General features: G+C 45.2%; 1 protein-coding gene across 7 annotated transcripts in view; it reads left to right on the top strand.

The window, feature by feature from the left end:
* LOC102383202 (AP-3 complex subunit beta-1-like) overlaps nt 1-17,024 on the top strand; it is an 89,365-nt gene that overhangs the window by 60,531 nt on the left and 11,810 nt on the right. For 2 of the 7 annotated variants that reach the window (XM_025201403.1, XM_025201404.1), the window contains exons 4-7: nt 55-150; nt 989-1,099; nt 1,977-2,137; nt 9,783-9,849. In XM_025201403.1, coding sequence (XP_025057188.1) covers nt 55-150; nt 989-1,099; nt 1,977-2,137; nt 9,783-9,849 — 435 coding nt within the window. Of the gene's footprint in view, nt 1-54; nt 151-988; nt 1,100-1,976; nt 2,138-3,700; nt 4,750-4,786; nt 4,858-9,782; nt 9,850-13,193; nt 15,265-17,024 lie in introns of those variants that run through there. The other 5 variants (XM_025201408.1, XM_025201407.1, XM_025201406.1 and 2 more) reach the window with 5 other exon arrangements.

Raw genomic sequence — 17,024 nt, 5'->3', positions numbered from 1 at the left:
ATCAGGTTTTGATGTTCATGCTTTTGGGTTTTTTTGTTTTGTTGTGTGTGTTAGATAAAAAAGCTAGTGTATGTTTATCTGATGCGATATGCAGAGGAGCAGCAGGACCTGGCATTGCTGTCCATCAGTACCTTCCAGCGTGCTCTGAAAGTGAGTAAATTATATAGTACATTCTACTTGTATACCTGCCTGATAAATGTATACTTTGTTTAACTGGATGACCACAGTTGCGCTCTCAAGACGCTGCCTGTTGCTTATGTTATAACATACATGGGTTGTCTGCACAGACTGCTTAAGTACGTGCCACCTTTCAGTCCTAGTGGCACCTCTTAACTACACTTGCACTCTCTTTTAACTGCAGAATAATTAGCAGTACAAAGGGTGAAGCAAAAGCAGTTGTCAAATGACTATTTTTAGAAGCCTTGAAAATGAGGGAAACTAATCAGTTTTTGGCTGCTAATATCCCACCACTGGCAGTGCTACAGACTTAATGGGCACTCTAACATTCACTTTGGCTAAGTGCATAGCCTTTTCCAGTCCTGAAGCTACACACTCAAATGAAGAACATTGTAGTTAAAAGTGTAGGGTGTATTCTAATGGATTGTTACAAAATAATAGAATTCCAATTTAGTAAGAAACACTGTGTGTGGCAGTTGATTTATTAGTTCAAATGTGAGTCAAATGACATGACAGATTTTGTTGTCCTTTTTTAATAACTATCAATAAAGTAACTAGTAGTTAAATAGTTCTGTGGGGGGAAAAAAGCAGGATGTAGATTATCTACTTCAAAATGTTACACTCCTAATTAGAAACAGGAAGTAAAACTACCATTAAAACAAACAAACCTGTTTTTAACCAGGGTCATCAAAGACTAGAAGTACTATGTTTACTCAGATGCCACATGCACCTTTCCCCTAAAAACAGCCATCAAATTGGGATGTCTTTAAGCAGGGAAGCTGATTTTTTTTTTTTTTTTTCTCTTCACTAGAACAGAAGCATGGAGGTGCTGTGCTGTAATGGCTGCTACATCTCTTGGCAACAAGTAGCAGGGGCAGAGTCAGTGGTGACGTGTAGGAAGTGCACGTGCACCCCCTGTCAGGTTGTGCTCCCTGTGTAGGTGACCGGCAGGGGAGCAGGTGGGAGTGCTGATGCCCCCCCACGAGTGCTGGCTGGGGAGCAGGGTTGCCAGCAAAAGTGGCTGCACTGCTTCCAGAAGTGGCCACGGGACTTGTGGAAGTGGCACAGCTCCTTTTTAGTGAGTGAGATCGGCCATCTGGTGATTGGGCTCTGGGAGACGCAACACCCCCTCCCCCCCCCCGGTTGCTGACTGTTGTCGGGGGGCATGTGCCCCCCCTGACTCAAGTAGCAGCAGTTGACCATGGGCAGAGTCTAGACTTAACCCTTTCACAATTGCTGCAAATTGGCAGTAACTTTTAGCCGAGCAGCCAAAAGTTGCTACCAATTCAGTAGTAGTTCTGAAAGGGATGACACTGTAGTTTTTGCCTGAAGATCCATTGAGTTGGCTGGGGGCGAGTGATCTGCTGCATACATTCAGCTCTCAGGCATGACTTGGGAATGGTGGGGGGGTGGGATGGACACTTTGTATTCTGTAGTCTACCTGCCAGAAACAAGGTGTGTGTCTCATTTCAGGGCTTGTGATGCACACGAAAAATATGATGCATCTCTGTCCAGGTTTTTCCTTCTTCCCACGAAGGTCACCAGTGTTCTGGCTCTTTTCCCTAAGTCCAGTAGGAATTTGTAGTTTTTTGCTAATCAACTTTGTGCTTATAAATTACTACAAAACCTTTAGATGCCAGATTTGGAAAAATTGTATGGTGTCTGCATAACCCTGAACTTGTAGTCTGACTAGTAATGAAAAATGATATTCAGGTAGATTAATATGCCCACAATGGTTATAATAAACTCTCTGCATATATTTTAATGCTAAACTTGTGTTAACATTTTTTTTGTTTTAGGATCCTAATCAGTTAATCCGTGCAAGTGCTTTGAGAGTTTTATCCAGCATCCGTGTGCCAATTATTGTTCCTATAATGATGCTTGCTATTAAAGAAGCATCCTCTGATTTATCTCCTTATGTTAGGAAAAATGCAGCCCATGCAATCCAAAAACTCTATAGGTAAGTAGCCTTTTACCATGAATACTGAAAAGCAATTTTAAAAATCATTGAAGACTCTTGTTTTGTTTTAAATCTTCCAAACTGCCTCTTTAAAGAGGCAAAGAGGAGCAAGTTTTCAAAGGCACCTGATCACCCACCTCCCATTAGGTTAGTAAGAATTTTAAGTCCCTTTTGCAAATCTGTCCTCCAGCTCAACATAATTAATATTATGCTGTGGTTATGTAACATTTTTTCAATATAGAAGGACATCAATATATGCTGTTGCCATTCAGTCTTCAGGTCTGTGTGATTTTTCTGCATTGATATATAAGTATAGCAGAACTGCTCCAAACTTTAATCATGCTTCATTTAGGATCAGAGTTAGGATGATGAAGTATCTCTACAGGATCATGCAGAGAAATTAGATATTAACAGCTGCTGTGTGTTCCCAAGCAGCAGCTTTCTTTTCCCCTCTAGTGCAGCTAAAATGTATGCTTGTCCATATGCTGAAGCAACTAGTTAAAGTTAAGAACTTCTACCATGTTTATTGTACTTGTGGATTAGAAGAACATTGAGTACTTCAGAAATGGAAGCTTTATTTACTCTACTAATTCTAATATTATAAAAGCCTCTGTCTGTCTGTTATGCTTTATTTGTGCTCTGATTGGCTGACCCAGTGTGGGCCCAGGCCCAACATAGGGGGGAGGAGTGGGTGTGCCATGGTGACGGTAGGGCCAGGGGAGGACTGGGTCCGGGCCCGATGCGGGGGGTGGGGAGCAAGCCTGAGCCGGGGCAAAAGCTGGCCAACTGTGGGGTGGGGGGGAGACGCATAGCGGGCCAAGCCCGGCCCCTCCTGGCTTGGCCCAGCCCAGCCCAGCTCAGCACAGCACAGCACAGCAGCTGCAGGGGGAGGGGAGGAGTGAGCCTCCTCCCCCTCCCCCACATCAGCCCTGAGCCCAATCCTCCCATCCCCCCCTGCCAGGTAAACCTGGGCCCGCTGCTCCTCCCTCTGCCCCCTCACTCCTCCCCCCCACAGTAGCCTGGCTTCTCCCCACCCTTGGGCCTGGTCCTCCCCTGCATTGGGCCCTGGCCTGCTCCTTCCTTCCCCCCGCCACTGTCCTAGGGAGGGGGAAAGCAGGCCTGGACCCCAAACAGCAGGAGAGAAGGGGGAGCAGGCCCAGATGGGAAGGCCTGGGGCTTCGTCCCTGCCCCATCATTCTTGATGGGCAGTTGGCTAGTCAGCTACTAACAGCGAAGACCTCAAACACCAATGAGATTTGTCTTTGTCGTCTGGGTCATGTAGTGGCATGCACACACGAAGCCACAGGTCAGAATTTTCTTGACACTATGGATTTCTATATGAAATCTCTGGGTTTATCTTGTGAGTTGCATAGGTGTTTACATACCTAACAGTGTTACCACTATGTGGCACTCTCTCACACCTATATAAAGGACCTAATGTGGTACCATGGTCGAGAATTACTGCTCTAGAGGAGTGGTTCTCAACCTTTTTAGATTCAATGACCCCTCCATAACTTGAACTGAATAACATTCCATTTCAACAACTAATTTTATTTATGATAGTGTTTACCCGCTTGAAGATGGGCCAGGTTGGCGGAGGAGCAGCTGGCACACAAGAGCCTGTTCTTCAGTGAGTGAAGGCAGGAAGCTGGAAGAGACAACTGGAGAGCCAGCACTTATCTCCTTTCTCCTGGCAGTACCCTTCAAAGGCTGTCACAGCACCCTCACTTAGAGTTATAGCTGTGTTGTGGTTTTTCTGAGTTCTTTACAACAGAAGAATTGCTGTATTGTATTTCTGTAGCCAAAATACAAGTGAAAACTAAGCTGGCATTTTCCAGGGGGTGCCTGGAGTCTAACAAGGTTGAGAACCACTGCTCTAGAGGCTCCCAAGTGGCCAAAATGGTTCTGATTTTTTTTCATAGCCTTTTACCACCTGTTTGCCAGTGCCCCGTTTCACTTACCTGTCCAGTCATATTTCTTTATACAGAAGAGGGAACTGATTCAATACTCTATTCTTCCTTGCCTGCATTTAGTGGCATGGCTTCTGGATAAATGTCTGACCCAGAAAGAACATGTTTATTAGTAGTTCAATCAATCTCAACAGCAGGAAGCTTACATGTCCAAATGGAAAAGATTTCAGATGTGGTGTGAACAGCACTGTCTGTGTCCAGTGCAATCAACAATGCCTGATATATTGGACTAATTTTATCATTCAAAATTACAGGCCTCTTGCTCACTTCATTTATAGTACGCTTAGCAGCTCTTAGGTCTTCCATCAGTCTATAGACAATTCTACTGTATTCTCAGCACAAGTCTCAGTCAAATTTTTAATAGGACTTGCCAACAATATTGGTCAGTACAATGGTGGAATGTGGACATAGGACAAATTTACCATGGATAAAAAAGGGCAGTGATTTAATTTACTGGCAGCTGCCTTTTGGGTTGCTGCCAGTGTGTAAGCTCTTACCCCACGGCAAGTATAAGCTAAGCTGCAGTAGCTTAACCATCAATGAAAGAGGGCTGACTCTGTGATAAATTCCAGCCTCCTCTTGCCCTGGAGTAAATTGTTCCTGTCTGCCTGCAGTTTAATACTCAATACTGTCATAATTCTTTACTCTCATGCTTCCTTCCTTCACATCTCTTTTGAAGATGGCCCCCTTACAGTTATCAGTATCATCAAGAAGGTGGGAGAACTGGGAGCTGTGATGTCAGACCTCCTTGTAAGCCATTTTTCATTACAATAAAATTTCACTAAGGTCACATCTATCCACGGCGGTACCAAAATTAGCATTAATCAAATTATTAATTTATATTTGATTTAGGAAAGAATGCAGATTAATTGTGAGGATATGAAATTAGACATCAGAAAGGCATTTATCTGCAGAGATAAAACCCTTAAGATCTAAACAGACTAAGAGAGTAAAAGGGGATGCAGTTTCTATCAGTAAACTTTCAAATGCATCTCTAGCTATATTATACTTCGCTATGATTTATGTCAGATACCAGTGCTTAACAATATTAGGCGATACATTAATCAGGGTAATGTAAATTCAGTAGTATAAAAGTATCCCTCTTATTGACTGTATGCAAGGTAGCAGCAGGGGGTTTGATGCATACATTTTATAAAGCATAGTGCTGTTAGTATGGGCACTTGCTCAAGACAAAGGTCGTTGACCTTTTAGCAGTGATGGGTTGAGAATAGTGCAGTTTGGTCTGAAGGTGGGCCTCCACTTGTGACCTGACCACAGCCACAGATCTTTCCAGTCCTTGCTCCCCTCCTGGTGGCCCTATTTAGCTTGGTAGGCTGGAATTAAGCCAGAGGTTGGTAACCTATCTTTATTGATATAGTTGTTTTATGGTTTATACTCTGATAAGACATTAGGCATTCACTTTCTTATTTGACAATTCCTAAGTGGTATGCCCACTTTGGAGACAAGCATCCCAAGAAGAAAGATAAGCTATCTATTATAACTGAAGGGTTTTAAAAAAAAGTTCAGTCCATGTGTATTTTCACTAGATCTCCCCTCTTCCACCCCTTTCCCCCCCCGCCTTTTCTGCTTTTCATTCCTTTGTTGTATGGAGTCCATGGTAGAACAAAAACTGGAGTGACAGTTGGTCCCACATTACTGTTTATATACTTAGTACAGTGCACAAGGATATATGAGGAACCTGTGAGGACCAAGTGGACAGTGCTATCGTATTTCAGTTAGAACATATGCAGGGGCAAAATAGTGTTCAGTTATCATAAAAATAAGTAACTTTTTTCTTTATCCTATACTATCAGTTTAAGGCAGCAGTAAATTTTAGGAGTTTAGGCATGTAAGGCATTTAAATTCTTGTTTTCTAAAGCTTGCATACGGGTGGGTGTTTAAGCTTGCAATCTGTTTTCCAGTATCTTTGGTAACAACTCAATGCACATACTTCTGAAATTAGAGTTTAAAATTAAAACTATTGAAAGTTAGACTTGCATCTGAATCTGGTCAGACAATGAAAAAAGCAAACTTTAGACACCCAATTTTTCTAGATTCATGGATTCATAGATGTTAGGGGCTAGAAGGGATCTCTTGACACCATCAGGTCCAGCCCCCCTTGTGCTTGGACAGGAAAGACTGCTAGGGTCAGATGACTCCAGCAAGGTGAGTGTCCAGATGTTTTTTGAAGATATCCAGAGTAGGTGATTTGTACCACTTCTGGGGGAGTCCATTCCAGACCCTGGACACTTGTTGTAAAGAAGTTGCCCCTTTCACTCACCAGGATGTGGGTCCAGCTGCAGCTGTCTGTCCCCATGTTGCTTTCTGGCCTTGATATGCCAGTGCCCTGCCTATGCTATTGCCCCTCACTCCTGACCTGCAGTCCTCCCCCCCCCCCCCCAGCTGCCAGGGCGACAGGGCCAGGGTCTTGGGGCAACAGTCCCCTGCAGCAGCACCCAAGCCCCAATTGCCACCTGGTGGCGATGGTGGCTGCTGCAGCAGAATGGAGCACAGAGCCCAGCTCTCTCCCCTACGGGTGGCACTGCTGAAGTGGAGCCTGGGGTTGGGGCGGGAGGTGGAACAGTGCCAGCACTGTGGGGGGGAGCCCATTCCTGCCCCCACCCAATGCACAAATCTGGGGGGCACATGCCTCCTGGGAGTGTACGCAGTGGCAGGGAGCCAGTCCCACCCCCCACCAAAGCCCCCTAGGCAAACTGCCCATGGGCCTGTCCTACTCCTCACCCGGGCCCTGCAGCTGCGCATTCCAACCCCAAGCCCCATGCACCGCCTGGGCTGGGCAGCGCCCCCAGTTCCAGCCTTAGCCCTGCCCAACTCCCTCCCTTTTCTCCCTTGTTATGGGGACCATATTCCCCCCCACTCCTCCACCACCACTGCCACCAGACTTACCTGCGGGAGCTGCTCTCTGGAGTTCCTGGCCGTTGTGTACGTGTGCATGTGTGTATGGTGCCCCCTGCTGATTGCCCTCCTACCGCTCCGCCCAGCCCCTTGCAGGCTGGAATTCTGCCTGCCTGCAAGGAGAAACCCACCTTTTCTCTCATGTTTCTCCTCAAAATGAGAATCTGGGTTTTACCATATTTTTCTGTGGCATATGCCATAGGTGACTTCAGTTACCCAGACATGGATTGGGAGGAACACTTGGCTAAGTCAGACTGTTCACGCAGTTTCCTGACTGTGATTGAGGAGCTCTTCCTGACCCAGGAAGTGCAAGGGCCAACCAGAGGTAACGTTGTCCTAGACTTGGTTTTGGCCAAGGGAGATGATCTGTTGTGCGGCTTGAACATTGAGGGTAATCTGGGCAACAGCGACTATGAAATTATCAGGTTCACCATCTGCCGCAAGGTGGACAAATCAACCAGCAGGATTGAAGTCCTGGACTTCAAAAATACTGACTTTGACAGGCTCAGAGCATTAGTAGGGGAGGTGATGCAGGACCAGGAAGGGTAGGCAAACGGAGTATACGAAGAGTGGTCATGGCTCAAGGATATGATCCTCAAAGCACAAAAGAAAACCATTTCTGCAAAGAGGAAAGGTAGCTTAAGGGCTGGCAAGCCTTTCTGGCTTAATTGGGACATTGAGGTCTTCTTATAAAAGAAAAAAAGAGGTGTATGCACAGTGGAAGCTAGGGATGGTCCTCAAGGAGGACTATACAACAGTGGCCAGCGCTTGTAGGAAAATGATCAGGAAAGCCAAGGCAGTGAATGAGTTTTTAGGGAGTCAAAAGTTTGGGGAGTGAAGGACTATAAGAATTCCTTATTTAGGTATGTAGGCAGGAGAAGGAAAACAAATGAAAGTGTGGGGCCTCTGCTTAACACCTCAGGACAGCTGGCAACCAACATTTAGGAAAAATCTGAACTCCTGAATGCCCACTTTGCTTTGGTATTTCACTGGACCAAGGCAAAAGGCAAGTGAGATGACTGATAAGGGGCATGCCGGGAATGACAGCCTCCCCACTGTGGATGCTGAGCGCGTGCAATACCAACTAGAAAAGTTAGACATTTTTATAAGTCAGCAGGACCAGATGGACTCCATCTGAGAGTGCTAAAGGAGCTGGCTGAGGTCATCCTGGAACCCCTGGCAAAGCTCTTTCAGAATTTGTGGCACACAGGGGAGATCCCTGAGGATTGGAAGAGGGCCAACCTTGTGCCCATCTCCAAGAAGGGGAAGAGGGAGGACCAAGACAGCTATAGGCCAATCAGCCTAACCTCTATCCCAGGGAAAATCCTGGAAAAGCTTAGTAAAGGATCTGTGTGTGATTATGCTCGTGGAAGGTAAGATTCTGAATGACAGGCAGCATAGCTTTGTCACGGGTAGGTCTTGCCTTACCAATCTCATCTCCTTCTACGACCAGGTCTCTCGCCATGTGGACATGGGAGACAAGGTAGACGTTGTATACCTAGACTTCCAAAAGGCTTTTGATCTAGTATCCCATGATATCCTTGTGGGAAAACTGGAAGATTGTGGGCTCAGCTGCTCGACAGTTCAGTGGGTGGGAAACTGGCTACAGGGTAGGACCCGGAGAGTTGTCATGAATGGATCTGTGTCATCCTGGCGCAAAGTGGCCAGTGGTGTCCCTCAGGGGTCCATGCTTGGACCAGTGCTTTTCAACATCTTTATCAGTGATTTGGATGGGAGAGTGAAAAGTTTGCTGGCCAAGTTTGTGGATGACACCAAGTTATGGGGCAGTGTGGTCACGTCAGAAGATAGGTTGCAGATATAGGCAGACCTGGACAGGCTTGAGAGTTGGATATACCGGAACCAGATAAAGTTTAACACTTCCAAGTGTAAGGTGCTCCATCTGGGGGCAAACAACCTTCAACATGCATACAGGCTTGGTGGTGACAGCTTGACTTGCACCACGGGCGAAAGGGACCCAGGGATAATGACTGACCATTGAATGAATTAGCCGTCGGTGTGAGGCGGTGGTCAGCAGGGCAAATAACACGCTGGCATGTATCAAACTATGCATCTCGTGTAAAACTAAGGAGGTGATACTCCGAACTGGTGAGACCGCAGTTGAGGGGAGTTGATAGCAGCTTACCAGTATATCAGAGTAAATCAGGAGCTCAGTGAACAACTGTTCACTAGGGCACCCTTGGGGAAGACCAGGACCAATGGATACAAACTCCTGGAAGGCTGCTTCAGGCTTAATACCAGGAAAAACTCCTTCAGTCAGGGTGTCCAGACTGGAATAAACTCCCTTCAGAGGTGGTGCAGTCACCTACCCTGGAGGTTTTCAAGAGGAGACTGGACAGTCACCTCACTGGGGTCACTTGATCCCAATTGTCTTCCTGCCTAGAGCAGGGTGAGGCTGGACCCGATGACCTGCAAGGTCTTTTCCAGTCCCTAACAATCTATGAATTTGGAAAATGCGGCTCCCTGCTCATCAGTTACTTATCTGCATACTATAGAAATAAGAATCTGAACAACTTTCTTGCCATATTATTATAATTATTGAAGTCTTTGGTCTGTTTTTCCTCATTCACATGTTGTTTCAAAAATAATTCTGGGTTTTTTGTCTTAATGCTATTTCTTCTTTTCCACATCATGTTAGCTTGGCTTATTTTCACTTTAGGTACAAACATGACCATAAAGTATTAAATAACTTTATTTTTAAATGAATAAATGTTGTCCTTTATTTCTGTTTCTGTTTTTAGCCTTGATCCGGAGCAAAAGGAAATGTTGATAGAAGTGATAGAAAAACTCCTGAAAGATAAAAGTACGGTGAGTGATGCACATAATTACAGTATTGTTTTTACAAGTAGAATTATACTGTTTAGCTGCAAATGCACTCGCCTAATAATTGCTATAATTTAGCTTTTTTTGAGTGGTTCACTTGTTTCAGGCAACCTTAATTCTAGAATTTTCAGTATTTGTCTTTGCAACCTTGACTTTTAATGTAGCTTTAAATGTAACTGTGTTTATTTTATTTATTTATTTATTGAGAAATGTGATACTCTGTAAAGTCAGTATTGAAAGTTAACTCACAAAGGGACAGGGTTAAGTTTGATGTATAGTCATAGTTTTGGTGTTTGTAGTGCTTAATGTTATAAGAACCTTGTTGTTTTTTATAGATATTTTTAGTATTGTCATAGGGTTTTCTCTTTAAAGGGAAAAGATTAAGACCTGAGGAAAGTAATAATTGCAGAAAAAATCCATTCTTTGAGTTTCAGAGACTTTTTGCTCCTTTGAGGTCAAAAAAGCAAAAATGTTTTAAATCAGTAACTTGGAATTATTTGCCTTATGTTATTAGCTTAGAGAAACTCCATAGGAGTTAACATTTTTAAATGCTTCTGTGAGCAGGGATACTTTCATGCTTCAGAGTATGTTGGGAGCAATATATCTTTAGGCAGACAAGGTTCCTTGGGTGAATCTGATATCTTTTATTAGACCAACCCAGATTCACCCAAGGAACCTTGTCTGCCTATGTCCTTAGACCAACACGGCTACAACCTACACCCGTATATCTTTAGGTACACTTGAACAGAATCCTTCCCATGTGTGCCTTACAAAGTGAATCCAGAAAATCGTTCTAACCCCTCTTGTGCTTTACTACAAATATGTATGTACATGACCCTGTTCTACAATTCTCTCTCTTTTCTGATTCAAAACAATCTATCACAGTAGTTATTCAGATCCCTAATCCTGGATAGCATTTAAGCAAGCGTGCTTAAGATAAGCATGTGTGGACTTAAAATAAGTGTGTGTGGAGTCTTCCATGGGATTACTCCCATGCTTGGGTTTAAACCATGTACAAGAATGATTTCCTGTATCAGGTCTCTTCCTAAGTTTCATTCAGCCTGCTTGCAGGGCCATCTTAGTTTATGAGTGTTGACTGATTTATTTACTTCAGCTCCCTCATACCTAAACAAATTTTCATTATGAGAATTTACTTTATAAAATTGACCCCATCACATCCTCAGCTGTTTTAGTCGAGCCTCCTACTTTTTAAAAAATGGCCGAATTGTTCTTGCTGAAATACTAAAATGTTAACTTTTGGGCCCTTTGTGAGTGTGCTTAACTTTACTTTGATCTACCTGTATTTTGACTACTTGTAGCCTTCATTTTTTTCTGAATACATTATGAAAAATGTTCTGTAAGAATATTAGGTATTTTAAATAAGGAAAAAAAAAAAAGGCTATTTGTCTAGGTGCAGACAATAGTTAATCTTGAATTTGACTGCTGTAGCACTGACATTATATGAGCAGGGTACAGCATTTTCAGTAGCATTAGGTTTCCTCTGTTTTTTGTTTGGGTAGGAGAGAGAACACTTCTTATGAAGCTTATGCCAGTGAAGGGGGGTAGTGTTTATAGGATGCAAAAACTTCTTAAACACTGAATGAGTTGGGGCTAAACACATTTCTAAATAGCTTCATATAGATATGCTTTTTTGCTGTTCAGAATTGAGAACAGGAGCTAGCTGACACACGTTACTTAACTTTCTGTGGCTCTTTGTGAACTTACTATTTTTGAACACTTAAAATATTGCATTTTGAAATTTGTATTTTTAGCAGAAACCTCAAGCTCATGCAGTTTAAGCACTACAGGAATGCAGCTGCTTATATTTTCATCTTCATAGTGCTGAAGTCAGCAACCCCTGGTACATATGCTGAGCATGGCATGCAAGGCCATTTTGCTCGGCACACCACCACCAGCCTGGGGTCTAAGCAGCTGCTGCCAGCCACCCCTGGGCCAATCTGCTTCAACCCCTGCCCAGTGCAGCCTCCACTGAGACATGGCAATAGACAGTTTTTAGTGGCTAACTCAGTAAGCAGAGGCTTCATTGTTGGGGGAGAAAGCAGCCCTCTTCATGGAACTGGATCTGGGATTGCATGTAATCCTCTGTAGGAGCTGGCAGCAAGTAGATCAGTAGTTCATTAGTAAAATGCAGAGTGTGAAATACAGACTGAATCTGACAGCATGCTGGTCCCCTGTTGCAGGCCAGCTGTTAATAAAACAAGCCAGATAATGGTGATCCAGTCTCTTTGCAGGCCAGATTCTGCCTGTGGCCTCTAGGTTGCTGACCCTGGCTTAGAACCATCATTACTATGGGTCTGCCCAACTTGAGGAGGCAGCCAGCTGACTTCACAAGGAGATTGCAGGGCCAGCTGTCGTTTTCATGTGTTGATTGTGGAGGGCCCCCATGCACCTCTGCCTGAGGGCCTCCAGTGGTCCTGTTCCTTGTTGCTGATTGGATGCAAGGACTGTCCATCATGTGGCCCCACCCATTGCCACCAGTTGGTTCCTCTGGGGAGCCAGCGTTTTGTTTTCAGTAAGTTTTTTTCCCCCCCCATGGATTTCATGAACATTGCCTGTTTTCACAAGCAGTGCTGGATTTCACAATTTCTGCAAAATCCATGTAATCTTGATTTCAGTATGTCTCTAAACATTACCAAACACATTGGCTATGGCTCTCTAGTCACTGTAAATGTTTAATGCACTTGCTATTGTGCCTTCTTCCACTCAGAGGTAGTCTTTCTAAATGTTTTGTTTAGTTTTGTTTTTATTTAGGCAAAGGGAATATCCAAGAAAGCAGGATTTTTATAGGAAGAGTGTTTTTTTTGGTGTTTTCTGTCTCTCTCATATCCTTATTGGTCCTCGCTTAATTGTGCGCCCTGGCGTACACGGCCCTATTTCTGCAAGAAAATACCTATCTGTCTTGTCTTTTGCAATTAGATCTTTTTTAAGAAGAAGTATAGGTCTAACCAGCAACAGAAAAAAGAGAGTGAAGATCAAAAGACAAAGTGGAAGAACAGTAGTGGCAATTTGCTCATCTTTTCCCTGATAAGGCAGTCAGTCATTTCATGCCCTGTCTGACAGATGGCTTCAGAGCATTCCTATAGCCTATGGAATGCGTATTTGCTGCAATGATGGGGAACTGTTGCAGTGATGCTGGAGAAGTTACTTGAACTCATATATGTTATGTAGACTTCTGTGCCTGGCATATTCATTCTGTTTATCAGGGATTGGTAAAGCCTGCAAAGAACTTGTGGCAGACTCCTGCATTGATATTTGCTATTTCAAACAAAGTTGATACCATGCATGCTTTTATTTACATCCCATGTCAGGTTCATTTGGATCTGTTTTTCAAAAAGGATCCAAGCAACAAGAGCTCCTGAAGACTGGATTGATTTGGCAGAGGAAGTGTTCTTATCTTTCATTCTCCAGATGCACATGGCAAATTACCTGTTTCTGGTGAAAAAGCAGTCAAGCTGTCTCAATTTATAGAAAGACTTCTGCAGAAGCAAAAAAAAAATATTTAAATGATCATTATATAAGGGCAACTGACAGCTAAACTTCTCTGCCATCAGCTTGAATGCCTTTGACATATTTTGGGGATCTAGCTCCAGTTGTCGTACTCAAGAAAGTCCAGATCATAAAAAATAAAATGATTCATTCCAGGGCTGCAGCATCTTTTATCTTTTAAAAACTGAGGTGGCTCTCTGTTCATTAAATGACTCAAAAGCCACGTTGAATTATCTGGGATTTGTATGGCCTTATCTTGTGGAGAAAGCAAATCAGACTACAGAGTGCCTTCAGTCAGCACCTCTGTTTCCATACTGTTATAATCCATACAGAGTGCTGGACATTCCATGGAAGCTTTGATATTTCACAGCAGAAAACCCATCACCTTCCTTGGACTTGGCGTGCTTGACACTTTTTTGCCATTGGGTTTTATGTTGCAATTCAGTCTGACAGAGATTTTGGAGGCACTCTACCATTTTTTCCTGCTTTTTTGGCAACCACTTCCCATTTTAACAAAGCATGGGCTGGGGCAGTCCAGTAGAAAAGGCTTGAAGCATTTTAATGCCTTTTTCACTTCAACCTTCTCAAATGGTTTCATATGATGAGTGCAGTTGACATTGAAGATAAGGAAGGAGGAAAATAGAGGAAGAACTGGTTAGGGATTACTTAGACAAGTTAGATGCTTTTAAGTCAGCAGTGCCAGGTGGAATACACCCTATATAGTACAGAAAGAATTGACTGTGGCAATATCAGAGCCATTTTTAGAACTTGTGGAGGTTAGATGAGGCCCTGGATGACTGGAAAAGGGCAAATATAGGATTTATCTTTAACAAAGAGAAGAAGGAAGATCTGGGCAATTAGACTAGTCAGTCTGAGTTCAATATCTGAAAAGATCATGGTCATCACAATTGTTTGAAGCACCTGAGAATAGAACAGCTGGCATGGATTCATAAAGAGCAAGTCATGCCTGATCAACTTGATTTTTTTTTTCTGTGAGATGGTGACAGACAGGATGGGGAGAGAGCACTGGATGTGATGTACCTTGATTTTTTTTTTTTTTTTTTTTTTTTTTAACAAGGCTTTTTATATCGTCTTCCAGAACACTATTCTTATAAGCTAAGAAAATACAGACTAGATGAAAGTACTGTAACGCAGATGCAGAACTTTTTGAATCATCATGCACAATGAGTAGTTATCAACATCTGGAAGGTATCACGTGGGGCTGCCAGGGGTCTCTCCTGGGTCTGGTATTGTTTAAAATATACATTAATAATTGGGAAGATGGGATTGAGTGCCTGCTTAGTGAATTTGTAGGTGACACTAAGTTGGGTGGAGATGCAGACACTGGTGTATAAAGCCAGGATACAGAATGACCTGAATAGGCTGTATTCACAATCCAGTCTTTCAGTTACACAGTCAGTCAGATGTATGTGTCCTTGTTGAATTTGGAAGTTCTGCACTTGAGATGAAACAATTGTATGCACAAATGCAGACTGGGGAATGATTGACTAGGCTGTGGTACTGCAGGGAAGGACTTTGGTTACAGTGAACCATAACCTGAATGAACAAATAGTATACTCTTCTTGCAAAAAAGAGCCAACAGCTTACTGGGTTGTGTTAACAGGACCATCACTTGCAAATTAAGAAAAGTGATTCTTCTTATGAGGAAAGGCTGAAAGAATTAGGACTATTTCATTTGAAGAAGTGAAGGTTGAGGGGCGCTTTGATTGAGTCTTCAATACCTGAAAAGTGCTAAGCAGGGACCTGGTTTTCGCTATTTAAAAATCAGTTTCTCTGAGAGATCCCAAATTATCTGATTAAAAAAAACCCCCAAATCCACATTTTTCTGTGATTAAAATAAAGTGTATATATGTATCAGTTGAACACAATGTTTTATTGATAGATGTACAATTTTAAAGCAACTTGGAAGCGTACCAGTGCCTTAATTGCTATAATAAAATAAATTCTAAATATCTATATATTTTGGTACTTGATTTCTTATTTTTTAAACTGGAAAGTAAGCGTTCCCCCTGCTTGCTTTGCTCACCAGGATGCAGATGCCCCCCCCCCTCTGTCCTGTCCACCCCCACTTTGTAGTGCTGAGCAGCCCTGATATGCTGGTGCCCGGCCTCTGCCCATGCTGTTGCACCTCAGTCCCAGCCCACATCCCCCTTCTCCTCATGTGCCCCTCACTCCCCAACCCACAATCCACCCACTGTAGCTGGTGCCCCTCACTCATGACCTGCAGCTCCCTGCCCACCCCCCCAGCCTTACCAGAGGGGGTCCCTGGCTGTGGGACCAGGGACCTGGGTTCACAGATCCTTGACCATCCCTCCCAGCAGCACCTGAGCCCTGCCTGCTGCCTGAGGGAGGTGGCTGCTGCAGCTGGAGCAGAGCATGGACCCTGGCTCCCCCCGCCCCACAGGAAGCATGACTGGGGGGGTGGCACAGGCAGGCTGCCTGCTGCAAGCTCAGGGCTACCTACCCTGTTGCCCTCCCCCCAGGGCCTCTGCAGCTCAGTGGGCGGGACCTGGCATGGTAAGGAGACTTGGTGCTGCCATTGGGAGCTCCCTGTTCACCCAGCAGCAGCAGGGGGCACAACTCCATGCTGCCACCCTCGCTGTTGCCAGGTGGGTAGGGAGCACCTCGCCATGGCAGCACGGGGCTACCAGTAGTAACATCAAGCCTCCCTTCCCTGTTCCGCCCTGCCACATCAGGTCCCACCCACTGGGCTATGGAGGAAGTGCAGCAGGGTGGGGAGCCCCCCATCTCCACTGCCCATGGCTCTGTCCTGTTTTCGATCTAGCCCCTGCAGCTGTACATGGCCACCCCAGCCCCAGGCCCCACTCACTGCCCTGACTGGGCAGTGCTCTCAGCCTCAGCCCTTCCCAATTCCCTCCTTCCTTCCCTCCTTCACTGTGGGGGGCTCAGTTCCCCTCCCCAGACTTACCTGTGGGGAGCTGCTTTCCATGCTGCCAGGCTGCCATGCACATGTGTGCGTGCTCATGTGTACATGGTTCTCCCTGCTTAATCAGGTGGCAGTGATAGAACAGATGGGGTGGGGTGGGGGGTGAGGCCACCAGAGTTGGCCTTGCCCCCCCCCCTTGCTCCTTGGAGGTGCCAGTGGCAGGGTGGGGGGCAGGGGGTTTGGGACACCATGGGTGAGGGCAAGGCCACCAGTGCTAGCCTTGGCCCACCTATCGCCCCCCCATACATCATCACCACCTGCAGGGCCAATGTAGGCCGATGCGGCAGCAGTTGGGGAGGAGCGGGCCCGACGCAGGGGGCAGGGCAGAGAGTGGACATGGGTTGGGGGAAGGGGAGGTATGGGCCCGGGCCCAATGTGGAGTGGGGAGGAGCTGGCCCATTGTGGCAGTGGAGGGGGAGCAGTGGACGTGGCCCAATGCGGCAGTGGTGGGGGGACGGGTGCCCTGCCTTCGGGCCCAGGCCCACTCCTCCCCGACCCCTCAACCCCCACATCTGCCCTGAGCCTGCTCCTCCCATTTCCTCCACTGCTGCTCTGTCATCCCAGGCCTGCTGCTACCCCCTTTGCACACCCCACTGCCTTGGGCCAAGTTCTCCCCGCTCTCGGGCCAAGTCCTTCCTCAGACCCTCCCCCCCCCCCCCCCATACAAGCCTTGGTTCCCCCCCTT

This window comes from Alligator sinensis, unplaced genomic scaffold (genome assembly GCF_000455745.1).
Source record: "Alligator sinensis unplaced genomic scaffold, ASM45574v1 scaffold159_2, whole genome shotgun sequence".
In the NCBI taxonomy this organism is placed as follows: domain Eukaryota; kingdom Metazoa; phylum Chordata; order Crocodylia; family Alligatoridae; genus Alligator; species Alligator sinensis.
The sequence above is the reverse complement of the archived record's forward strand: the minus strand, read 5'-3'. Positions and strand labels throughout refer to the sequence as shown.